The sequence below is a fragment of the Melospiza melodia genome, chromosome 20 (genome assembly GCF_035770615.1).
Source record: "Melospiza melodia melodia isolate bMelMel2 chromosome 20, bMelMel2.pri, whole genome shotgun sequence".
In the NCBI taxonomy this organism is placed as follows: domain Eukaryota; kingdom Metazoa; phylum Chordata; class Aves; order Passeriformes; family Passerellidae; genus Melospiza; species Melospiza melodia.
Window position 1 is genome coordinate 3,213,654 of NC_086213.1, and position 26,561 is coordinate 3,240,214.

Here is a 26,561-nt window from a genome sequence, read left to right on the forward strand (position 1 = left end):
GTCCATCCCTGGCAGTGCTGCCCAAAAGCTCCTGAGCCAGAGGCTTTCCCCACTGCCCTGGGGAGCCTGGGCAGTGCCAGCACCCTCTGGGAGAAGAACCTTTCCCTGATCTCCACCTAAACCTCCCAACACAGCTCCATTCCCTGGGCCCTGTCTCTGGTCACCACAGAGAAAAGCTAAAGAATACAAATCCTAAAGAATAAAGGAGTGTAAGTGAAAAGAAAACATATTTATAATTGCATTTTTGCCAGCCTGGCTCCCCAGTTCTCTATTTAAAAGCATCATAATCTGAGTAAGAGCAACCTGAGGCAATCAGGAGGGAACCAGAAGGGAATTGGAGCCTTCTGGGCCACCTTTGCACTGAATTGAGAAGCAATCTTCCAGCATGACAGGCAGGGCTGGAGAAGGCTCCCTTGCAGAGGAGCACGTTAATGATGAAATGATTAATGGCAGCTCTTCCTTCAGAAGGAGACATAAAAGCCCTGACAGACAGCTGTGGATGGGCACCACTGCCAGTTTGCAAACACTCCTCCCCAGTCCCAGAGGAGGTGAAGCAAGAGTGTGGTAATGAAACTGCACATAGTGAAATGGTAGCTAAATGAGTTTAAATTGATTTATGGTAGCTTTTGTAAAGATTATTTGGTATCTGGAAAGTGCTACCCATGTGAAATAATGCAGATAATCCTTAAGATCCCTGTCTAATGGCACTCCCACTGAATATTTATATTCCTCACCATGGGAATGAGTACCATAATGGGGACCATTTTTGTTTTATTAGGGATGAATATTTAAATTAATCTGCTATTTGCCTAAACAATTAGCCGCCTCTGTTTGTTTACACAAAGCCAAAACTGCAATTAGGCTTCCATCAGAAAGATCAGTCCCGACTAAAACTGTCCCGACGGAGCCGTAAGGGCTCTGAGCAGAACTTCCCAAAATGACTTCTTAGCATAATGGTAATTATGTTAATTGCTTGAAAGGTAAATAACTGCTGAACTGGGTTTGCAAAACAGACTGGTTGCACACAGCTTCAAACCAGTTAACAAATCCAAGTGGGCAGCACAGGCTGCACCCCCAGAGCAAAGGGATGGAGAGGTTTCACCTCCAGGAGATCACTCAGCCAGGAAAAAACCCATCAGTGATAAAGTGATATCAGATACAGGGAGTCAGAACTGGACTTTTGTGTCAGACCATGGGTTTGGCTGCCAGGCTCCTCCAAGCAGGAGGATTTTCAATTTTTGTTCAGCAGAAAATGTATCTCAATTAAATATCAGGTTCACGAAGAGGAAAAACAAGGGTGATTTGCTTTCAGTGAATCCTTTTGTTTACCCATCTCTGTGATGAACATTCCACTGGGTTTAACAGTGTCTAAATGGACGAAAGTTCTGGGAAAAAAAATAAAATATTCTGACCACAGGAGCAAACTGAGAAACCCAGAGCTCAGGGTTCTGCTCTCCAATTTTGGGCAACAAGCCACAAATTATAATTATTACTATTATTACTACTACTACTATTATTACTATTATTACTGTTATTATTGTTATTGCATCTCGAACATGTCAAAATCTGTCCAAAAGAAAATATTATAATCAGGCAAACACAGAGTGTACAAACACAGATATGTGCAATGTCTTGCCCATATAATGATACATTATATGGGCAAAACATTCCTGGTAATCTAAAAAAAAAAAAAGTGACTTGTAAGGTCACAAATTCACATGCGATGAAGAAGCAGAAAGTAAAGAGTAACTTGGAGAGTTCAAAGAATATCCTGAATTGGAAGGGACCCACAAGGATCAGGACAGAAGGAAAACAGAAAAAGCAAACACTCCACTGGATTTATAAATAGGTAAAGCTGCTACGAGGGCTAAAAGCGCTGCTCAGAATATTCTGCATTTCACTGCAGAAACAACAAAAGGTATTTATGGGTGTGCAAGTCCTTGCAGCAGTCAATCATGTTTGGGTAAGAGCAAAAAATCCCACACATTCCAGTTCAGGTTATTAGTGTGGCACTAAAAAAAATCAGGCAAAGATTTAGCAGTGCAGATGAGATCACTGCTCTCCACAGTCTGTCTTCCTGCCTCCAGCACTGCCCAGCACCTCATTTCCACAGCAATTCCTCTGCTGAGGTGAAGTTAAGGTTGCAGCCATATGTTATCTTTTTTATTTTTTATAATACTGAAATCTTACCAAGTGTTAGAAGGTCACGAAATGAAAATTATAAGCAGCGGTTTCACAGCACGCTAAAATCTGCACCATAATTGTGATTATTCCAACTGAACTCCAACAGTAACTCCCCAAAATTATTTAGAATTATGAGCAAGCTGGAAAGTCATCATGGCTCATGAAAAGAAGTGCAAGAAGCTGCTGCTGCTGGTGTAATGCTGACATTCAATGTGACAATCACTGCACCAGCCTCGTTTATCACTTTGCCCCAGATTTAACAAAAAATTCAACTCCTAACCCATATATTTCTGAATTGTGGCCTGATGAAAGGTCCATTTATTGCCATTGACTCCAGACTGGAAAGTCCTTGGATAGAACATTGAGCAGGAGGTGCTGTGCCTCAGAGTGCAGTGCTGGTCCTGACTTAACCCCAGATTTTGGGAGCATCACCAGCCCTGCACAGCTCGTGCTGTGTCAAAGGTGGGAGGCTGGAGCTCCTCTCTCTCCACCAGCAGTGCTGGCAGCACAAAAGACATCCTGCAAAAGCAGCTGTTACATCTGTTTCCACACAGGTTTTTCTCTGCTATTACAGGCAATGCATTTGTTACAAAATTAAACAAACCCAAGTATCTTTTTTTTCCTTTAAAATCCCCTAATCCTCCGACGGGGCAAGGCAGCACAACCACAGAGCAAACAGTGCTAAATCTCATTTGTAAATATTATGCTGGCTGTGTCTGGCAGTGACACAGAGCCTGTCTGAGCCCCTCCTGAGCTGGGCACAGCTGGCACTGCCCACCTGAGCTGCCTGCTTGGGGAGCTTGGATGTGGGTGTGGAAGATCCCAGCTCAGATCCTAAAGACCCTTTGCATCAGCTCTTCCACATTAAAACCAGCATTTGCTGTCAGCTGGTGGCTGCTGCCAGCTTTGGAAGAGGTGTAAAGCAATCTACATGTGCATTATCTGAAAAAAAAAATATTTAAAACCCCAGAATTTTGTCTGTGCTGGAGCAGGGAATCCAAATGTGCTCATGGTTTACAAGTTAATTCCCTTCAGCTTCTAAACACAAGGGAAGGCCAGAAGGTGCTGAATTCACATCATCTCCATGGTGCTTGTCCTGTTTCAGAGCTGTGGTCTTGCCACCTTGATTTAAATAAAATAAAACTCTGTTTCACCTTTTGAAAACCCTTGGAATTGATGATCCTTGTGGGTCCCTTCCAACTCAGGCTATTCTGTGATTCTATGGCTCCATACAGGTGGGGTTTTTTTGCTCCAAAGTGGAAATATGAATTTATTTCCTTATAATTTTCAGCTATATCATATCTCTATGAAGTACAACCAATATAAGAAAAGCATGGGTGGAAATGAGCACCAGCCTGGAGGATCAAAACTTGTTGCCGTGAATTTTTGAGTTTTTCCCAAAAACATTTCTAGTCGTGTTTTGGTAAACACTAATTTAACCTTAGTAGATACTTGAAGTTCATTAACCAACATTTTACATTTAATTTTCACTTCCAGCAGGTCCTGAGGGTACAAATAGTGAGATCAGACCTCAGTGACAAGGGCCTTTTACTCACACTACCATTACCACACCAGTTCCCACCAAATGTTCCCAGATTTTACCCCCACCACCCTTCTTCCAGGGATTTCCACACAGCACCATCCCTCAGAGAAGGCACAGACCCTGTTTCATTCCCAGTGTGGGGAATGGGATGACTGGGATAGGAAATCACACTCCACTCACCCAAACCAAGAGATCTGCACCCAATGGGAATAAACATCCCAGCCCCTCTCCTGCAGTTTTCTTCTGACAATTTTTCCTTCACTCCAGCCAGCCTGGAATGCTCCTGCTCTCTTGGAGCACATCCTGGCACTCAGGAACACAAAACCCATCACTCTGCAAAGAGGGTACAGAAGGGACAACACCCCCAGGCAGCTTTAGGGGCACCAGAAAGGACAAGAGCACAGAAATCCAAAAGCAGCACTGCCGAAATTCCCCTCCTGGAGGCTGCAGCAGGCAGGAGCACCTCTGATCCCTGCAGCAAGCACCCTCCTGTGCTTCCCCTGCAGCTTGGGAAGCCACCAGCTCCTCACAGTGGGCCTGAGGGGGTACAAGCAGGGCAGCAGGGCCGTGTTCCCCACCGTGCCTGCAGCAGGGTGGCTGTGGCATTTAAAGGACAGCAGGAAAAAGTTCTGTTCTCCTGTTGCTGCACATTGTTTGCCAGTCAAACCATGCAACTCCAGAGCGCAGGGGGGAGAGGGATGGCTGAAGCAGACTGCTGTTTCCCAAAAGCTGTGGCTCCCAGCCAAAGGCAGGCAAGCATGGAGCAGATGGAGTCCTGGCAAGGCCTCTCCTGTCCCTGCATTAGCAGCATCTGCTCATTACCCAGAACCCTCGCCTGCTTTATCTAATGCTCCAGGAAAAGCATTTTGATTTGATTCATTTCAGTTCGGTAACGTGCAACACAATTAGTGGTAAAATCAAACTGGAGCACTGCCAGTGCTGACAATAGGAAACAAGGCAGAAGAAATATGAGGCCAGTGGGTTGGAATTCAAAAATCACAACTGTGGCTCGAGTTGCCAAGTCCCGTTGCCCCAGGTGTACATCCAGTGCCCCCACTGAGCGCTGGCACGGGCACAGGGAACTTCATTTGCTCCTCATCCATTCCTCCCTCCTCTCCCCGTCCCTGCAGCCCAAGGCTGGCACCATCAGCAACCACAATCCCATTTTCCTCCAGGGCCACCAAGGAGTGACAACCCACTTTGGCCAGGGCATCCCAGGAGGACATCCCTGTGTCCTTGGTGTGCCTGGGGAAGGAGCTGAGGGGCAGAGCAGGGCAGGCAGTGCCTGCCAGCCCTTCCCTGGGATGGGGAAGCAGGGCCAGCACCACGGGAGCCCTGCGGGACCGGGAGCAGCCAGGGATGGTGTCAGGGCCAGCCAGGGAAGTCTAGACTGCCTGACAGCACCACCTCCAACACGAGCAGATGGCTCCTCCGGGTTAGTCAAACTTACAAACAAAGAGGAAAGGGAGCTGGAAAAGTACAACAAAGAACAATCAAACACATTATCTTCAAAGCCGTCCGCTCCCTCCCCAAAATTTAAAATAACTCTCTCCAGCAAACTGTAAATATGTGCTTTCGGCTTGCAGTTAGTAAACACTGCTAAAATGGGTCTTTTTATTTCCCTATTCCCATAGAAACTAATCTATTCTGACCAAGGCTTCTCAAATCAGAGTAACTGCCATATCACAGAGCCTATTAAAATCTCTACCCAAAAGAATAAAAGACGCCGAGCTTTATGCAAACTAGTTCAGTCACAGCACTGACAGCAAGGGATATGACAGGCAAAAAACCCAGACAAATTATTAGATTAGTCAGTGGGAAACTAGAAAACAAACAAAAGACCCTCTGCTAGTCGTTGCTTGGAACACTGGAAAAAAAGCCAGCACTTAAACCTGTGTTATAATTTATATAATAATATTATTAACACCAGATTTGCTGTTGTCAGAAAATGTTGCCTATTTACAATTTTTACCCACAGAAAACCATCCTGGCATGATCCAAGCTAGAAAACCAGCTAAGGATGCTAAGAATCTTAAAACACACAAAGCATTTAATTTACTTGTAAAATAAAAGTGGAGATTAGGGATTTTGTTTGGATTATCCACCTTCTGTTTTGTTTTCACCTGCAGACACACCAGGATCAAAGACAGTGTGCGTACAAAGCTCTCTAAACTTACAAATATTCTTTATTTGTACCCAAGAGACATTTTAAGTATCAAATTTTATATTTTAAAGATGATGGGAGTTGAGATCTGCCCAAGCCCCTCAGTTTAGGATCCCAGTCGGCCGGTACTGTCCAAACCTGACTTTTTTAATTGCTGTTCCCACATCCAGAAGATGTTGGTCTCTGGCTCTTGTTGTCCATTACAGAAACCCTCTAAGGATATTTAAAACAACGCACACAACCAGGATTTTATGAGGGTTTCACTAAATACTAGGTGAAAGCTTTCATTTCTTTAAATCCAAGTATATAACAACAACCCAGCACTGCAAACCAACACTTCAGTGCATCCACACACCACGCCAAGAGCGAGAGGGATGGGGATTAATCAGTCATCCAAGTTTACCACCATCCCCATAACAAAGCTCCACAGCACCCCAAGGGAGTTTTGGCCAGAGGAGAAGGCTGGTGGAAGAATATTTAATATTTTTATAGCAAAACAAGTTATTTGCTTAAGATAGCTTGGCTGGACTACAGCCTGGCACTCAAGCTTTGTGCAGCAGCTCCAGTAGGAATTAAAGCTCAGCTTTAATGGGTGCTATGTTCCAATGCCTCCTAATGCATTTAGGGTTATTGGCCAACTTTCTCACATAAAAGCAAGTGTGTGCGTGTGTGTGGATACACAGGATTACAGACACACAAAAAGCTGAGCACAGCTGCTTCATTTTTGTGAAGCCTTTTTTTTTTTTTTTTTTTTTTTTTTTTTTTTGCTGTTGTTTTAATAGGGAGGAGAGTTGTGCTTTGCTCACCGTCCTCGTGGGCAGCCACGGCCAGGGAGCTGTTGATCCTCACAAAGGAGACGTGTGGCAGGGCTCCAGCCCCTCCAGGGCCTGCCACTGCTGCCAGCACAGGGGCTCTGTAGTCCCAGGTGCGGGTGTCCCACAGCTTCACCTCCCCTGAGCTGTACCTGCAAAACAAGGGAGCCATCACCCACCTGAGAAATTAATAGCAGAGAATTTTTATAACTTGATGGAAAGCTTACGTAGAGAGATAAGAATTGTTTTCTCTTCTTCTCTCTGTGCTTCTCCAGGAAAAATCCTGTGAGAGAAAATGATGTCTCTCTGTTCAGAGAATGTGAATGCCACAGCATAGTATGGATCTGTATGCAAACTGCATATAATCATAGTTATAAAGATCTGAAGGACTGCATTATATAAATTTATCTGACCATTCAGAGTTCATCCATAAACAACTTCAAAAACTAAATCATTTGACAAATCAAATTAAAACAGAGGATAGATCATAGTTAGGTGACTTGTTTAAAACATAGTTTTACACCTTAACTAAAAAACCTTTACAAAGTAAGTTTACATGTATTGATTGTTATAGTGACAATGTTAGTGATAGTGCCTTATTGATTGTTATAGTTTGCATTGATTGTTATAGTGACAATGTTAGTGATAGTGCCTTGTACACCTCACTGTGCACAGCAAACAATAAACAAAGCCATCAAAGAAGTTTTTTCTCTTCAAGAGAGAGGGGGAAATGTGGGAAATGAATTTGTAGAGAATTCTCAAAGCCGGACAGAAGGCTCACACAGTGTGCATCTGTATGCAAACCTGGAGATAAGAAATGCTGACTTAGAAGCACCATGGAATAGGACAGACATTGCAGGGAGAGAAATGGAGCTATAAACAAGTTTCAAAGGATGGGCTCAAAAATAAGACTGGATACTTTGGAGAAACAGAACTATGAAAGATGCATTGTGGTGGGACCCATGAGGGGCAGTTTTAGATGATTGGCTTTAAGGCATTTACAGCACAGTGTGGCAAAAAGCTGATAGGCCAAGAAACACTTACAAGTGTATTGTAATTAGGGAAATAATTAGCTTCTGATTGTGATGGTGTGAATTCTAACATCCGTATTGCCTCACCCTTCTCATGAGACTGAAAATGGAATAAAAGTTTTTAAAACACCTCTCAGTTGCCCCATCTCTAAATCAGAAAAATCCATAATCCAATACCAACAACCCCACAGCACCTGCAAGGAGGTGGCTGCAGTAGAAAGAACAAGGATGGGTTCAAACAGCTCCCACACTGATCCTCCCCAGCCCCCTGCACAAAACCATCAGCTTTGCCCATTTTAGCCCCATTTATTGAATGTGGCACCAAATTCTACCAGGGCAGGCAGGTAAATGAAATTGGAGCTACAAGGAATGGTGTGGCCAGCAGGAGCAGGGCAGTGATCCTGTCCCTGTGCTCAGCACTGGTCAGGCTCTACCCTGAGTGCTGTGTCCAGTCCTGGGCCCTCAGTCTGGGAAGGACATTCAGGGCTGGGGTGTGTCCAGAGAAGGGAAACAAGGCTGGTGAGGGGCTTGGAACACAAGTCCTGTGAGGAACTCTGAGTCCTGTGAGCTCCTGAGGGAGCTGGGGTTGTTTAGCATGGAAAAAGAAGGGTCAGGGGTGACCTCACAGGACCCCCTGACAGGAAGCTGTAGCCAGGGAGGATTGGCCTCTTCTCCCAGGTAACAACTGACAGAATGAGAGGACACAAGCTGAGCCATGGGAATTTTAGACTGAACATCAGAAAAGAATTCTTCACTGAAAGAGAGACTGTGCCAAGGGAGGTGGTGTATCATTGTCACAGCTTTTAATGAAGGGATGGCACCACAGCTGGGCTAAGAAGGATTTATTGCTCAGATAAACATCAGTCTCAGAGGCTGTGAGATTTAGAGGAGCAAGCAATCAGTCATAACTCAAAATGGTCACAAGTTCCTTGTTACAAGACAATATAGAACTTTCTAACCCAATGAATAGATGCCACAAGGTTTATTTTGCTTTTCTAACCTATCACCTTTACTTACTTCTGCTGCACTGAGGGTGCTTTTGTCCAACAGGCTTCTGTCTCACAGACACACAGATGCTTCTATTATAAGCTGAGAGTTTAGAAGTTATTCCATACAACCCCACCCCTACATTATAAACCCTTCACCATCTTATCAATGCAGTTTCTCACTTACTTAAGGCACATTCTTACAACTATAGAAACGCAAGTTTATGATTTTTCTGCTTAATGTCTCTGTGTTGTATTTTTACATCAATCCAGCCTTTTTCTAAGGCTGCAGATCAAACCCTTCAGAGTCTGTGGAAGTTTCTGTGTGTCTGATTCCCACAGTGGTGGAGTCACTGTCCTGGATGTGGCACTCAGTGCCGATGAGGAACTGCTGGGTCACATCACAAGTTGGACGTGATGTTCTCAAAGGTCTTTTCCAACCCAGTTCACTCTGTGATTCTGCGACACACAACTGAGCCACCACAATCAGTATCCACTTTGCAACTAACACACAGGAAGAGCCAGGCTCAGGAGAAAAAAAGGAAATCAGGACCAAGCCTAAATTACATCATGGCAAAACTTCAAACTGGTTCTTTTCAGTCTTTCAAGATTTCTGGTTGTGTTCAACCAGAGCATTTATCTATGACCACACCAGCACCCACCCAATCTGCTGCTCTTTATAGGAAGAAATTTCTTTTTATAGAAGAAATTTCTTGATGTCTCATCAACAGATCAATTTACCTACATCTCTGAAGACTAATTAATTAATTGATAAATTCAACTAAGTGTTGTCTTTAGAATTAAGGTTCCTGTTTTGCAGGAGGCTCATTAAAATATCACAAAAACGATAATTTAGCATCAGCTTGTCAATGAGGAAATAAAGAAACAGAACTAAACTTTTCAGATAATATTGAGTATAATCTGAATGAAAGAAGGTTGTTGCACAGCAAACATGGATAAACTGCTCTGGGCCATCTATGACCACACAAAAGACTTTTAAAGGGGAAAAAAATCACAGAAAAAGTATAGAAGCTTCTACAACTAGTCAAAGACCACAGTTCTGTAATTATTTAAGGCCAGTTTTGACAAAACTGTGATAAGTAACATTGTCAGATGTCTTCCTCTGGCATAGTTGACACTTGGTATTCTTTTGGAAAATCAAAGGTGCTTCCTGTTCTGTCACCTTTGTTGTTACATGCTGACTTTTGGGGGAAAAGTATCATGGAAAAGTGATTCTTACCAGCCTCAGAGGTCTGGGGGTTGGGAATCTGGCTGTGCTTATGAGGAAAAAACCAGTTAATTACAAGAAAAATAAGGAAAGGAAGGTTTAGGGGACATGGGAGTTGTACTCAGGTTTCCCATTCTCTGGGCAGTGCCATGCCCAGGGCTCCTGGTACTGGGAGCAGATCCCTCCCCACCTCCTGGTGGAAAGGCTCCAATTTACAGAAGGAATTAAAGTGCCCAGGGGGGTGGTGAAATCTGTCAGGCAGAGAGAGATGCACATTAATTGATCAGGAAGAGAGGGAAGCCTGTCCTTGTCACTGCCTCCTCTGCTGTGCCTGACAGGGGAGCACCCAGGGAAATGAGAACAGGGTGGGACACTTCTCCCTTTCTCTTTCTCTGCAAAAAAGGCCCAAACCTCTCTGAATCCTGCTTTCATTTCCAATTTACAGCAGCACAATCTAACAAGAACAGGCCAAGAAACATCTTCCCCAAAGCAAAATGTTTCACGTTGGATTGGAAACAGAGCACAGATCAGATCACAACAAATCTCCTCAGTTTGCAATACTAAAAAGGGCTCATTTTGCTTCAAAATCTGGATATAAACCACAACAGGACAGGTGATTGCAGGCCCCTTCAACAAGAGGCACACAATGTTTTGGAAGCATTTTAATTCTGAAGTGATTTTTTGTTTCCTTATGTTAGGGTTGGTTGGGGTCGTGTTTTTGAGCTTCTCCTCACTGCCAAGAGCAGCAGATTCCTCCCAAGGGAAGCCAAAATTCTCTTGTCACTGAAAAGTGAGTTCCAGGGGAGACATAAAACACTGGACAGAACTCAGGGAGAGAATATTTGTGTTCATCTCTAAATAAACAAGGAAGAACAGCATCTCCTCCTAGTGTAGCTCTCACACAGTCCAGGCTGAAGATGTAAAAAACAAAGACTGAGAGAAGGAGAAAATGGCAGGAGAAGAGGAGAGACCCAGGGCTGGATAATTCTCAGGGCACACTGCACCTGGTTTCCCTCCACAGCCTGGAACACAAGGGATCCACCAAAAATAACAATGCATTGACTGCAATCCTGGAATTAGAGAAACAACATCACAGCACCACAGTAAATCCTTAAATTCATTTTATCTCAGAATTCAATCAAGTCAAAATTTAGTTTGAACTGTTCTCTGCTCATGAAGAACCACCTGAACCACCTCTGAGCCAAGCTCGAACTGGAGCAGCACCACCAAACACTTCTGGCCATTGGTTTGAAATCAATTTGATGATGAAATAAATTCTGATGTGGCGTTGCTGGAACCTGTTTGGCAGGGTCTGCACCAGCCCACCCTGCAGCTTTCTTCTCCTCCCTCCTCCACTCCCTGGTGGATCAGCTCATGCTGGAGACTCCCATTCCTGTGCCATGGACCTGCAGGACACCAGAGTTTGTCCCCAGAGAGCTCTGACACTGCCCAGCAATCCCTGAGAGCATCCTGTGCTCCTCCAGGGACACAGACCAGGGAGACTCCAGGAGAGCCCACCAAAGCTCCCCCATGGCTGTCCAGAAATCCCAACAGTGCCAGCACAGGAGAAATTCCACAGGAAGGTTCCCAAGGCTTCCTGTATCCCTCCTCTGCCATTTCTCACCATTCCCATCCTTCCCAGGGCACTCCCACATAGCAGAGCTGAAGGATTGGGAGAGATGTTCCACAAGACCGTGGTGGGATCATGAGTGGAGCTGCAGGGAAGCAGCCTGGGGAAATGGGAGATAGAAACCAGCTCCTCCACTGCCCATTTCCAGTGAGCACTGGGCCTGCACCAGGACTGAACTGGAAAAATTTCAAACACAGATGAATCCAATTCAGAAAGCAAAAAAAAAAAAAAAAAAAAATTAATGTTGTTGTAAAGAGCACCACACTTTCAATTTGTAACCACAACAAAAGGCTTTTAAACTATTAAAGCACTGCCTTGCTGTAAAAAAAATAAAAAGGCTGCTTTATTGCAGATAATTGGCAAATCTGCCCTATCAACAGAGCTGGCTGGAGAGAGGAACACACTGCACTATTTCTAGATAATTTCAAGATTTCTATTCATTTCCCACCACAACTTTTACATTTTGCCCTGAAATTTTCATTTGGGTCACTCAATGAAATAACCCCAGATGCAAGTCCTGCCCAAGAACAAGCCCAGCACTCCAAACCCTCTCAGTTACTGAATTTTCTACCAAGATGGCAATGAAATGCCCACTTAGCTTCCTGCTGGAGTGAAAAAAAAAAACCCCAAATCAACTCAAAACTCCCTTCCTGTTTAATATAGCAATGATCCCATCCTGGTTGCTCTGACACCAAGAGCATTTCAGCTGCTTTCCCTGATGGGCGCCATGAGCTGATGAGTGCAGGGCAGTAAATCCTCCAACACCTGACACCACTGAGCAAACCCAACAACCCAAACCCTAAAACAACCCACATTACAGACCACACCTGCTTCATTTCATTTAGAAAGGTTGTCCAAAGTCTTGCTCTCCTGAGCACAACAGGGACCAACAAGAAGCCTGCTGCTCACAAGGCCAATTTCCCCCTCTCCTGATACCTTCCACCACACCACACCTGGCTCCCAGCTCTTTCTACTCACACATTTTTCCTTCTCTGATGTTCAACAGAGCCTCTCCACACAAATAACTCAGCTTCTTTGATGGACTCACATTCCACTTTGCCCTTTGGAATATTTCAGTATAGACACATGAGAAGCAGCAGCAGAGAATGGACAAGCTGTATTTTTCTAAATATACTTCTCAACAAGCTCATTCTGTAATTCTGGCCAGATATGGATCTAGCTGTAAAAATTAGCCTGGATATTCAGGAATGATGCATCAAAACCTTGCTGAAATGGAGCAACAATAGGTAGAATGCATATGGCATAGAAAAGCTGTGAGAAATTAAATTAATGTACAATAAAAATAACTATTCACTAACCAAAAGCATTATGACTGCTTTTTAGTGGCAGTGATGAGAAGGACATTTTGCTGTGCTCTCCCACATGAGTGAAAGCAGAGGAGCTGGGGTTAAAAGCTGCTGCTGCCCCACGATGAATGTCTGGGAAGCAGGTGGTGGAGTGCAGAGCACATGTGGGAGGAAGCAGAGCTGGAGGCTGGCACAGCCCTAATGAAGTGGTGCTGAAGAGGCAGACGATTTCATAAGGAGAAAAACATCAGGAAACTGGTCAAAACACAGAATCTCATCTGAAAAAGCTCCACTGTGCTGGATAGCAATAGCCAGAACAAATTTGGGGAAGAGGAGGAGGGGGAGGCTGATCCCTCTCCAGAGCCCCAGATGTCTTTATGGTTGCCTAATGACAATTATACTCAACCAATTAAGACACTGCTATCACAGTTGCATTGTTAGTAAGGCTTTGGCCCTGAGTGTTGATGGCTGTCTAATTAGTGTTTGTGCAAAGTACAACTGCAACTAATATATAAACTGACAAATACACAAAAGAAAAACTGTTAACAGGAACATTTTCCAAACATTCGAGACTCCGCTCATTCAGTCCATGGCAGCAGCAAAGACAAACTGCTTTCCTTCATGGCTGGGGGACTGCTGGCACTGCAGAATTTCACTTCAAACCACAGGGTCAACAGGGCCCTTGCTGGGTTTCTGTTCAGACAGAATGCTGGTGCCACTCACTTTTGGTGCTGCCTCGAGCACACCCCTCCAGGGCAAGGCTCGCTGCACTAAACTGGGCTGGTCACCAAAGACTTCTGATAAAACCCACCAGAAACCAGTTTACATTTTCCATATTTTCTCTAAAGAGTCTGTAGCAAGGAAAAGGAAGGAGAAAGAACCCCCTTTGTTTCACAGTCAGGTCTGATTTCCAGAAGGCAAAGTCTGTTCGGTTTCCAGATACCTGCGGTGATCAACAAACCAAAAAAAAAAACCCAACAACTTTGTTTCAGGCAGTCAGGGACCATCTGTTAATACTCAAAAGATCTTATTATGAAGTCCTTACAATGTCAGTGCATTTTATTGAAGTCAGTAGGAATTTTGCTGCAGTAACAGTCTCTGTTTAAGCAGATGCCTGTTGATAAGCAAGTAAAATAATGAGTATTTTGCATTGTCTTGCTCCAACAAGCACCTCAGAGCTTTCATCCTTATTCCACCACAAGCAACTCTCCAGTCCTTCCTGTGTTTAATTAAGGTATCAGCCAGTGCCCCCCTCAGCAGGCTCAAGAATAAGGCCCAATTAAAGATGCAAACCCAAGCCCAAACACCTTCAAATTGGTTCAGATTGACCCTGAGCTCCATCTTCTCTGCCAGCTCAAGTGAGACAGTGACAACTCAATGTCCAATTTCAAAACACCTCCCCTTCAGAACCATGGCATGTTGGGAGGTACCTCAATCACAACTAAAAACACTGGAATTCAAGGGATTCTAGCACCTTCTTTGTATTCCTCTGAAGTGAGGGATGAGTGAGGGACACTCAGAAACATCTACCACAGGATGAGGAGCCTCAAAGACTGGAAAAGGTAAAAGTTTCCCATTCTCCCTGCATTCTCACTCTCAGGTATTTGGATTTTGCCAACTCTAACCAACAGGTAGCTTGACTGAAGGATTCCTTAAGGAAAGGATTCAGGAAAAACTAACAGTAGCAGAAAAGAGCTACTTGACATGGCAGAAAGGAATATAAATAGAACACAATGGCCAAAAATAAAACACAAATGGAACAGGGAAGAGAAAATTTTCTATTACATAGCAGAAAGCTACACCATAAAACACAAGGAAAAACAGATGGGGGTAAACCAAAACCAGAGTCTGAAACAATCCTAATGCTGGTAGAAGAATGCAGAGTAGAAAATTAATCGCCCTGATTTCATCCAAATGTACTTTTGGGCTGCTTGATATATGAGTGCAGCCATGAAAAATGTGACTAATTTGTCCCAAAATGGGTCTGGAAGCACTTTCAGATTTAGCATGTAGGAAATCCATTCTGAGCATCCTTGTGATCAGTTCTCAAGCTCTTCTGCTGGGAACCCAACTTTCCAATTTACCAACCCACGCCCATCTGTGGAACCCTCACAAATATGGAGCTGCAGAGAGCTTCTACCTTTCTTTTTAGGGCTTTATTTAGGAAATTATCCCTCAAGAAAGTGGGTTAAGCTGCTGCAGTGCGTAGTTCTGCAGCTTAGCACAGTTATCTGTAACAAAATTAACATTTCACCATCCTCACTGCTTCTGCCTCACCTTCTATATTAAGTGCATGCAAATGTCATACCAAGGGAACAGAAACAAGCCAAAGGGTTGTACTGTAAGGAAAACATTTTAATGAACATTTATAAAAGCAGCAATTAGAAAAAGCCACACTGTTTCTAATAATTTGATTTTTAAGGCAAAAAATCTCCCATCCCCTAGCTCAAGGTTCCAGTGGCTTGCATCAGCCCAGGCCCATTAATTAAAGCAGCTCCTCTACCAAGGAAACAAATTACTGTGGGTACAGGAGAAAAAAAAAAATTATCTTTTCCATAAGAATTCAGGAGGCATTATGATGCAATCTGGGAAGGCACTGCTCCATCAGCCCTATCATGTCACAAAGGACAAAGAACAGAAAAAAACAGTGGCTCCAGTTGCAGACAGAGGTGAGAAGACACCACTGGAGCATGCTGGAAATTTATCTGTTTGCTCTGGAAGGAACACAAACTGCAACAGGCTGCAAGCAGCAGAGAGGAGGGGCAGCACCTGAGCTCCAAGCACTGATAGTGACAGCCCAAAGAGTAAAAATGGAATCTTCAAGAAGTTTAGTAGAAACAAGGATGGGTTTGTCTGGCCTTACAAGCTCAAAATTACTGCTTGTGCCCGCAAAACCCAGAGGCAAACCAAGAGCTCCAGGCAGGTTGCAAAAGCAGCTTCCAGAGAGTCAGATCAGGCTTCATAAATTAAAAAAAAAAAACCCAAATCAACTCAAAACTCCCTCCCTGTTTAATACAACAATGATCCCATCCTGTTTGCTCTGACACCAAGAGCCTTCAGCTGCTTTCCCCGATGGGTGCCATGAGCTGATGAGTGCAGGGCAGGTAAATCCTCAACACCTGACACCACTGAGCACACCCAACAACCCAACCCCACTCTGGGTTTCACCTGAAAGGTTTTCTTCAGGAGCTGGCAGAAAAGGCAGCCTGGCTGTCACTAACACCACCTTACCTAAGCCCCTGCTCATCTGTCACCCTCTGAACTCATTGATGTCATTGCCCTGCTCAGGGTGGAAAGAGGAGCCCTAACACTGCCCCTCAGCAATGAGTGAAGAGAGCACAAAAGGTCTGGGGAAGGTTGAAGGAAAAAGCAATTATTTTCACCTTCTGCTTTGTTTGACATCTTGGCTCGCAGTCACTGGGAGGGGAGGGAGAAACTATGAAAGTTGTGGCATCCTGGAAGTGAAATTTAGGCAATTAAACAAGGCAGGGGTTTATCCAGGCTGTTGGAAGTCTTCAGTTTGTTAACTTTGATTCATTTTCATTACTAATTAATATTTTGGTTTCCTCAGGTCTGCACACTGAATTAAGATGCAAGAGCTAATAATAAATACCTTGAGAATAACCCACAAGCCCTATAGCAAAAAAATCCAAATTAGATGAGAGTTGACATGAAGTTTTTAAAGTGCAGGAAAGCTTTTTCAAGCCTTTCGGGCTAGTTTCACACATCATTATGAAACTAAAGAGAGTGGCAAGCCCAGCTTCTAAAAAGTCATTTGCAGGTCACCTTTGAGCAGGAGCAAAGTGGAGTGGAAGGTGATGGAAGAGAACAAAGGAACTCACCATAAAGGAGCAGCTACTTGTGTGCAGATGTTGCTCAAAATGAGTTAAACTGAAAGGCCCAAATTGTTTGTGAGTGCTCCCAGAATGAAGAACTGTATAAAATCATGTCAGCATGAGAAATAGATGTCCAGATTCCCCTAAGAAACCACACAGGATATTTAGGAAGCTCTTCCTTAGCTTCTCATTGCCTTTACCAAGCATCACTTGGGGAAGCACCACCTGTGCCAGGTGTGCCCCACCCTGAAAAGGGAGAAATGTGAATCTGTTGGTTTATCAAGGCAATCAGCAGATGAATCTCACCAGTCCTAACTCCTCAAATCTCAAGGAAAGCTGGCAGTACTTAGGGGGGAAGGAGGAAAACATCTGAAATTGAAATTTCAAGAGCAGCCAGGGCTGATTTCCCAGTCTGTAAGAGGTGCAGGGACTCCTCACAGCATCTGCTAATGCAGTTTGTGGCCAAGCTCTTCAATACCAGGCCACCACTCAGTCATGCAAAACTGAAGAAAAAGAAGATGATAGTTTATAGTTCTGGCTCTTGGAAAGGGTGCTCTGACTCTGGTCTGACTCTTTTGTTTTATTTGCAGAGCCATCACCAGGAGAAGCCACAGTGCCTTTTCTGTAAGCATTAAAAAATTAACAGATCCCCCTCAAAGCCCAGCTGGTGTGGTTTCAGGGGTGAGCTGTGAGGTGAGATAGGCACCAGCAGCACAAGGCAAGCTCACCCCAGGGCTCAAGAACAGCCACAGGTGAGGATTTCAGAGCCAGTCAGGAGCAACAGGCACAGGACATGCCATGGGCACATCACACCATGGGATCCTCTGGAATGACAAGGCCAAACAAGGACCAGATGCATGTTCTGAGATCACACTGTCCAGGAGGACCCAACCTCTGAGAAAAAGGTAGCAAAAGAAAAAAAGGTAGCAAAAAAGTAGCAATTTTACTGCCTGAACAAGCATTTGCTTTAAAAAGCCCCATATAAATCAAGATTTTAGTAAGAGAAAGTGAAGCAATGCAGGCATTCTGCACAGTAAGTGACAGCATCAGGCTCAGGGAGCCTCATCACCAGCAGGAATTTCTAAAAGCCAAGCAAGCAGCTATATAATTGCTTTAAGTAAGCTCTGACTTGGGGCTGAAACTCCATTTGAATGGGGGATGAGGGGGAGAACATCATCCCTTTAGAGAAGATCCTTGGAGACGTGTAACTGTAGAAAGGCTGGCGAATCCAGCATTGATTGGGAGTGAGGTAACCACAAACACCGCTGGCTCAAATGAAAAGGGACTCAGGGGCTGACCCAGAAAACAAGCCTGGTAACCACCGGGATGAAATTTTAATGACAAACACAAGAAGCTCTGCGTGCAGGCCAGATTGAATTATCTGATGGCAGGCAGCACAAAGGGGAGCTGCTCGCTGCCACCTCGGCTCCCAGCTCAGGTTGCACTCAATCAATCCCTGAAATTCTGCCATCTCCTGGCCTCAGCCTGGCCAGCAGCGTGGGGACAAGGGAGAGTGCATGGAATTGGAGCGTTTCTCTGGGTATTTCTGTGCCTTTGCTTCCTTCACAGGTTAATAAAGAGCTGCTCCTGAACCACCTCAAACTGTGCCTCTATAAATCACAGCCCCTAGTTTAAGTCACTCTGCCCAAAACCTGCATCAATTCCCTTTCAGAAAGGTTAAAAAGCTCTACAGCAACTAAAATAAAAATGATTCTACTTTGCAGCAGAGTTTGAAGCAGGACAGTGAAGACGACAAGATCATGCCCAGCACATTTTGTTCCTGAGGCCTCTCACCTTCTCAGGAAGAAAAATCCTAAGGAAAGGATTTTTCATAAAAGATGTCTGTGAGGAACTACCTGTTGTTGATGGTTGGGAATCCCCCTTTTGTCAGTGACACCCTGCTGCTTCCTGGAGGATGCCACCTGGATGGTGAAGAGGGGACATCGGAGCTGGCATGCAAATAAAGAAACCCCTCACCAAACCTAGCCAAAAACCCCTAAAAAATATGAGCCAACATGGAATTGGCAGATCAAAGTGATGTCTAGACGTGAGGAACAGAATCCAGTGTCTCCAAAGACCCTTTTTACACCTCACCCTAACCTAAAAACATGTTGGCTGGACAGAGGACCTCGAATGTGGAACTGAAAAACTGGGAACCTCCTGATGCTCTCATGAGGATGGAAGCTCCAGCTCTGCCCACAGACCAGTGGACAAAGCTGCACTTTTCCTCCTCCTCTGTGCCATTCCTGGGAGCAGCAGCAGCAGTATTGAGTGCAAGCCCTCGGTTCTTCCCACCCGTGCTGATTTTAAATAAAGGCATTAAAAAGGAGAAAGATCTGCTGCCCTGTTTATTTCACTGCCCTGTCAGCCTGACCTCAGTGCCAGGCAAAGTTCTGGCACAGAACACCAGCAGGGCCAAGAGCAGGGTCCTACCTTGGGCCATCACCACCCCAGGGAATGCTGGAGGCTGCACAGGGTGGACAAAGCCCTGGAGGTGCTGGTGACAGCAGCTGGGCACCAGCCCAGCCCAGGTGTGCCCAGGTGTGCAAGGGGCCAAGGGCACCTGGGCTGTCCCAGGGCAAAGCACTGGGCACTCCTGGGGCACCTCCAACCCTCTGCCCAGTTCTGGGCCCCTCAGGACAAAAAGGACCTGGAGGGGCTGGAGCGTGCCCAGGGAATGGGCTGGAGCACCAGGAGTGGAATTATGATCCAAAAACCTGCTAAAAACTCAGCAGCCCTGAGCAGAAATAGAAAATATTTGGAATAGAAAATATTCAGAATAGAAAATCCTTGGGAAATGCCCCACAATTCTGGATTAGCAGCACCAGGCCCTGCAAACTCACACATTCAGACACACAGGCCCCTCTGTAATCACTGATTATTCCCATGCAAAGCTGAGCACAGTGTTTGTGAAACAGGAGAGAGAATCATTAAATGTAACAGATAATTGATATTTATACTGAGAGGAGAATTGACTTTGTAAACCTCAGCTATTAAATTACTTCTTCAGCACTGAAAGAACACAACAGTTTGTTATTGATCACCAGATTCATTACACTTTTATGACAAATTTGAAAGCACAATGCCATTAAGTTCAATTTTATAAGCTGGGAGAGACAGGGGAGGGTTATGGTTGGATTTAAAAAATAAAAACACAGCAAACAACAAAACCCCAACAAATTCCTCAATATCCTAAATACTTACCAAATGCACATAAAGTATTTCTCTGCACAATTTGCTGATGCCCTCTGAAGTTTTAGTTATAAACTGAAGTCTCCCTTGTTTGATATTTACCATTTACCAATTTAAGAGACCAAGCAGAGTGAAGGACAAGCAGTAAACAGCAAAGGACATAACTTTTGTGTTCTAATGCTCTAAACTCTTCATTTACTAACTAGGTAAATTCAAACAGCTGAATTTTAATTTCTTCATGTTGTTTTATCAAACACATGCTGACAGCTTCATAAAGAGATAATTCAATTTTCAGAGAAATTACTGGAAAGTCATTTAAGTGGACATCTTTTTTCCTAAAGGATACACACATGCAGAGTTCCCTCAGCGGTCTCTTACCTGCTCACCTGTTTTCAGGTATCTGAATTATTTAATTGTATCACACCCCTGATGTAAATTCACCAAGAGAATCAGGAGATACTGGAGGAACTGGAGAAGCAACATGAAAAGAGTGTGTGCAACTGTCAGGACCCAACTTCTCTGATACACCAAGCCAAAATATGGACTATTTGATTTAATATGCAGGATTCATAACCTTTGTTTATTAATACTTCAGAAATGTAATTTAATCTGCATAACTATTTACTGCACGTTTGGATAAAAATACAAAGAAGGAAATGAAAGAAAAGAAGAGCTGGAGGTTTTGGCAGCAGCATGGAGACAACTGGGTTTGCTGTCTGATACTTTAGAGTCCTGCTCTCAGCTGTCCAAGAGCATTCAAAAGGATTTCCATGAATTAGAGTTTTCCAGGCATCTTTCTTATAACTAGTCTGTTAATTTTGAAGTATTTTAGAAGCAGTTTCCTCAGTCCCACACCATTAACATGAAGTGCTACCATTACACATTTAACTCTGGTATGTCAAGGACAATGTAATAATTTTATTTATATCATAATTTTTATTTATTCATGTCATTTCTGGAGGGTTACTAATTACTGAACCTGTGAAATTCAAACAGAACACAGGAAAGCCTCAAACTTCCTGGGAGAATCACTGTAACCTCTTCTAAAAATTTGTGAGACTCTTAAAATTGTATTTAAGAGTATAAACCACATGAATAGATAACATTAAACCAAGGTCCAGAAAACTTCTATATTAGGAAAAGAGAAGTTTGAGTTTATCTATTCTGAGTGGGTTATTTTCCCCCCAGGTTGTCTTTTAAGTAAGAATGGAGAAAAGTAACAGTCCTTCTAAAGTTATTTTTGTGCTGTGACAAGATATCTTTGTGATTAAGAGATTTTTAGGAAAAAACATTAAAAAGTTGGTTTTTTTTTCAGTAGATGTATAAAATGTTTAATACATTCTGGGTCCTTCCACAGCAAAACAATAGATGGAGTTCATCAAAAAGCACCTGAGTTTTTACAGGGACTACTTGTACATGAGATAACTTTTGAATAGTTCCATAAAAAATTGAACTGCTGAGGTAAATTGTAGATAAACATCCTCATGAGTCACTAAAGGACAGCCTGTCTCAGGAACTGCAGCTGAATCCATTCTTAACAGAATTAAGTTAATTAAGCAACAAACAGGTGCTGCTTTTGAATTTATTAAAGGAAGCACCTGAGATTTCAGATGGTGACGGTGGAGTGAGCCCTACACAGACTGGTAAAGATGGAGTGGGCATTACACAGCTTAGTAGAGGTGGAGGGAGTATTACACAGCCTGGTAAGGATGGAGCAAGATTTACACACTCTGTTAAAGGTGGAGTGAGCATTAGACACTCTGGTGAAGATAAAATGAGCATTACACACTCTATAGAAGGTGGAGTGGGCATTACACAGCCTGGTAAAGGTAGAGGGGGAATTATACACACTATAGAAGATGGAGTGGGCATTAAACACTCCATGGAGTGAATATTACACACTCCAAAAAGGTGGAGTGGGAATTGCACACTGGTAAGGATGGAGTAGGCACTACACACTGTTGCAGTTGCAATGGACATTACACATTCTATAACACATGGAGTGAACATTACACACTATAAAAGGTGGAGTGGGCATTACACACTCTATTAGATGGAGTGGGCACTGCTGACTGTAGCAGGTGCAGTGGGCATTACACACTCCATAGAAGATGGAGCAACCTTTACACACTCTATAGAGGATGGAGGGGGCCTTACACACTACAGAAGATGGAGCAAGCTTTACACATTCTATAGAGGATGGAAGGAGCATTACACACTCTATAGAAGGTGGACTGGACATCACATACTCCATAGATGTTGGAGTGGGCATTGCACAGTCTACAGAAGGTGAAGTGGCACTACACACCCTACAGAAGATGGAGTGGACATTACACACTCTATAGAAGGTGGAGTGGGCATTACACATTCCATAGAGGATGGAGTGGGCATTACACACTTTATAGAAGGTGGAGTGAGTATTACACATTCCATAGAGGATGGAGTGGGCATCACACACCCTATAGAAGGTGGAGTGGGTATTACACATTCCATAGAGGATGGAGTGGGCATTACACACTCTATAGAAGGTGGAGTGGGCATTACACACTCTATAGAAGGTGCAGTGGGCAGTGCACACTCTATGGAAGGTGCAATGGGCAGTGCAGACCCTGCTGCAGCTGCAGTGAGCAATGCAGACTCTTTGGAAGGTGCAGTGGGCATTACACACACTATGGAAGGTGCAGTGGGCAGTGCACACTCTGTGGAAGGTGCAGTGGGCATTACACACACTATGGAAGGTGCAGTGGGCAGTGCACACTCTGTGGAAGGTGCAGTGGGCAGTGCACACTCTGTGGAAGGTGCAGTGGGCAGTGCCAGCCCCGTGCAGCCACAGAGGGCAGTGCCAGCCCCGTGCTCACCCTGCCATCACCACGCCGTCGCAGCAGTGGACGTCGCACAGGACGCGGCCGGGCTCGTAGTGCAGCTGGCTCACGGCACCCACACGGTTCTGCAGAGAGACACAGGGCTGGTGATGCCATTCCTTTATCCAGCAAAACCTGCTGCTGGCAAACTCCCAGCTTTGCTACTGCTACCCCAAAACCCCCCAGCAGCTTTCAGCTGGGAAAGAGGAGCTGCAGAACACAACACCAACCCTCGTCTCCCACTTGCTCTAAGCAGGTTCCCATTTTTCCCCATTCCAATTTTTCCCCATTCCAATTTTTCCCCAATTCCTTAATTTTCCTCTCACCTTCCAGTTGGTTTTCAGCATGTGCTCTCTGGCTCTGCAGTTTTTGAGGGCAAGCTTCCAGCAGGAATGGTCAGAGATGCTCATGTCCAACAGGTATCCCTCCTCCTGGCACAGCCGGTACCACAACACTTCGTCTTCTGCAAGGATTTTCCATGTCCTGCTGACCTAGAAATCAATGTTTATATATGGATCTCTGATAAATGGATAAGGAAAAATGAGATTTTGTATTTCAGATACTATTTAATATTTCATATTAAGATATAAATTAATACAGGTCTGTATTAAGATAAAAGTCTTACTTTAACAAATATATTTGTTCAGTCTTTATAGACCTGAGTATATAAAACCCCCAGACTTTTAACAAAAGGCTTGTTTTCTGTGGTTTCTTCAGGAAAAAAATGAGTTTATACTCCACTGAAACTCCACATAACATAGACACCAGTTTAGTGGCCACACTGTCAACCTGAAATATCAGTGACTGGAAAATTTTGGCAGGAAAAGCAGCAAGAAAACAATTAAGAGAGAATTGTGAGCTTACAGCAAAAATATGAATATATTTTCATATTTGTAGCTAAGAAACCCTCTCAGATCACAGCACCATACCTCTGAAGTCCCACTGACAATGCCTGATTAGGGGTATGACATTAGTGATTTATAACCTATTGTATTACAGTATGCATAAATAGGAATGAATTATTAAGTTTTTCAAGCAGCCTCAAGTTGCTGCCCATTCCAGAGAGAACAGCTTCATCACAATCAATTGTGGGCTCAGAATTAAAGATTCAAGAGGTAAGAGCCAACTTAAGTAGCTTTTTTTTTTCCTCTGTAATTCTTAATTTAAAAAAACAGATGTAACCAATGAAAGCCACGACTGGTGAAAGCAGCAATCAATTGTGCTCTGGTTCTAAAAAGATTAAAAGAACCTTCTGAGACTGACATCATTTTTAGTAAGTTACAATTAAGCATCTAATGTTCATTTCAGTCCCCAGATTATGCCAAGAATCCAAGCCTCCCATGGACACAAACTCCCCCAGGACCATCTCTTTATATTTATTTGCCATTTTTTCCATAGTGACACACACACAGAAAATGTTTAATATGATGAAAGAAGGGGTGATCTGAGTAACCTGCAAGTGTTTTCAAGGTTTGAGACTTACAGAGAAAAGCAGTGCTCAAATAGGAATATCCAAAAGCAGCAAAATGAACATTCTGGATCACCCAGAGCCCTCAGAGCAAAGTGGCACAGGGAGACAATCCCCCTCCATCCTGTGACAAAGGAAACAACCTGCACAGGGCAAGAATAATGCCCTGAAATGGCAGAACCAGCACTGAGGCTGCTCCAGCAACACACAGCACCCTGGAATCAAAGTGCTGAGCGCTCCTGTCCCTGGAGGGACACACTCAGCAACTTCAAAAGCACCAAAGAGAGGCAATCCCAAATCCAAACCATCAGGAATTTGCTCTCAATTTGATTTAAAAGTAGGATAAATATCTGTGTTATTGCTCCAAGAATACAAAAAAAAAAAAAAAACCCAAAACCCCAAAGCAGCTTTCTGCTGACACACCAAAAGAGCAGCTGTGGTGCAGGAGTGGAGCTCCCCAGGCAGAACCTCTGCCCCCTCCCCAAACAGCAGCAACATTTCCCTGACAGGGACAGGCTGAGCACACGCACAGGGAAGCACAGCCAAACCAGGCCAGCTCTTGCCTTGCTTTCCAAAAGAAAAATCAAAAATAAACACACACCTTTCAGCCTGCCAAAACAGACAATATTGCACAGACCTTTCAAGTTTCAAGGTCTTAAAAGCATTTTATAAAGACAGTAAAACAAAAGAAAAGGGGGGGGAGCTACATAAAATTTTGACTGCCTTTTCAACTTTCAGGGGGAATAAAGATCCTATCCTATCCTGATTTTTTTTCAATCAAATTACAGTGAACCCTGCTGCTTTACAAGCCTGAATTTCCAAAGGGTCCCTAACCCAGCCTTTCCTTACAGCCCCAAACTCACATGCCAATCCCTTGTAAAACCCCACTGAGCGAGGCTCAGCTGCACGAAATCACTAATAAAGAGTCTCAAGCATTTCACTTTACAGCACCACTGTGAGCTGCAGCATTAAAACCAGCCATTGGCTTCAAGTCAGCTTTATTAGATCTGCTTGACTTGGAGTTTCAGGTGAGGCCCCAACAGCCAGGGCATTATGGCTTTATTTACATGCACCCAAAAGCTGGGTGCTGGAGAGGAGCTGAGATGTACAAAGCTCTTGTTAAAACTGTTTCCAAATCTAAACTGCACAGAAACTGCAGCAAGGATCAATGACAACATCTTACAGACTTGTTTATAGATTTGGAGTCCTGAATTTAATTTTGTCTTCAGTGTTCCTATTATCTTTTTACAACTGTTCTAAGCAAAGAAAGTTTGGGTTCCCCTGAGCTCCACAGAGGGACAGTTTTATATTTTATAGTTCAGCAAGTAATAATGTTCTGAAGGACTTCAAAAGCTTTTGCTGACACAGGCTTTGCTATTTGGTTTTGCCTCTGGGGGATATTTTTCCCCCTAAAAAACCCCACCTCTTCCATCAAATCCAAAATTTCTTCTAATCCCATCTAAATCAACTGGCTCAAATCCTAATGAAGGTTTATTCATCCCTCTGCATCTGATAATGGTTTTTATTTCACTAGGTTTATTTTCTTCCCCAGACACACAAAGGCAGAGTCAAGGCTCATTTGCTGGGACCAGGGGCCTCAATTAGAACTCGCTGGACTTTGAGCTCAGTACAAAAACCAGTGCCAAGTGTTTAATCCAAAGCCATTCTGATGGAAGCTGCTCATCTTTTCTGCTCACAGCCCTGAGCACAAAATGGTTTGGCCTGGAAGGGACCTTGAAGACCACCCAGTGCCACCCCTGCCATGGCAGGGACACCTCCCACTGTCCCAGGCTGCTCCCAGCCCTGTCCAACCTGGCCTGGAACATTTGCAGGGATCCAGAGGCAGCCACAGCTGCTCTGGGAGCTCCATCCCAGCCTCTCCCCACCCTGCCAGGGAACAATTCCCAATTCCCAATACCCCATCCATCCCTGCCCTCTGGCACTGGGAGCCATTCCCTGTGTCCTGTCCCTCCATCCCTTGTCCCCAGTCCCTCCCCAGCTCTCCTGGAGCCCCTTCAGGCCCTGCAAGGGGCTCTGAGCTCTCCCTGGAGCCTTCTCCTCTCCAGGTGAGCACCCCCAGCTCTCCCAGCCTGGCTCCAGCCCTTGGGGCATCTCCTCCTCTGGGCTCACTCCAGCAGCTCCAGGTCCTCCTGATGTTGGGGACCCCAGGGCTGGGCCAGCTCTGCAGGTGGGGTCTCACCTGAGCAGGGCAGAGGGGCAGAATCCCCCCCTCATTCCTGCTGCCCCTGCTGGGGGCTCAGCCCAGGGCAGGGATTTCCTTCCCCATCCATTTCTCTGCACTCTCTGGGAATCACAAGG

The 26,561-nt window shown here is 44.3% G+C and overlaps 1 protein-coding gene across 1 annotated transcript in view; it reads right to left on the reverse strand.

Moving 5' to 3' along the window:
- The window catches only part of FBXW8 (F-box and WD repeat domain containing 8), a 60,799-nt gene that overhangs the window by 26,682 nt on the left and 7,556 nt on the right, over nt 1–26,561 (reverse strand). Inside the window, exons 3-5 of the mRNA XM_063173468.1 lie at nt 23,101–23,265; nt 22,772–22,860; nt 6,698–6,855 (exon numbers count right to left, since the gene is read on the reverse strand). Of these exons, the coding sequence (XP_063029538.1) occupies nt 6,698–6,855; nt 22,772–22,860; nt 23,101–23,265 (412 nt within the window). The remainder of the gene's footprint in view (nt 1–6,697; nt 6,856–22,771; nt 22,861–23,100; nt 23,266–26,561) is intronic.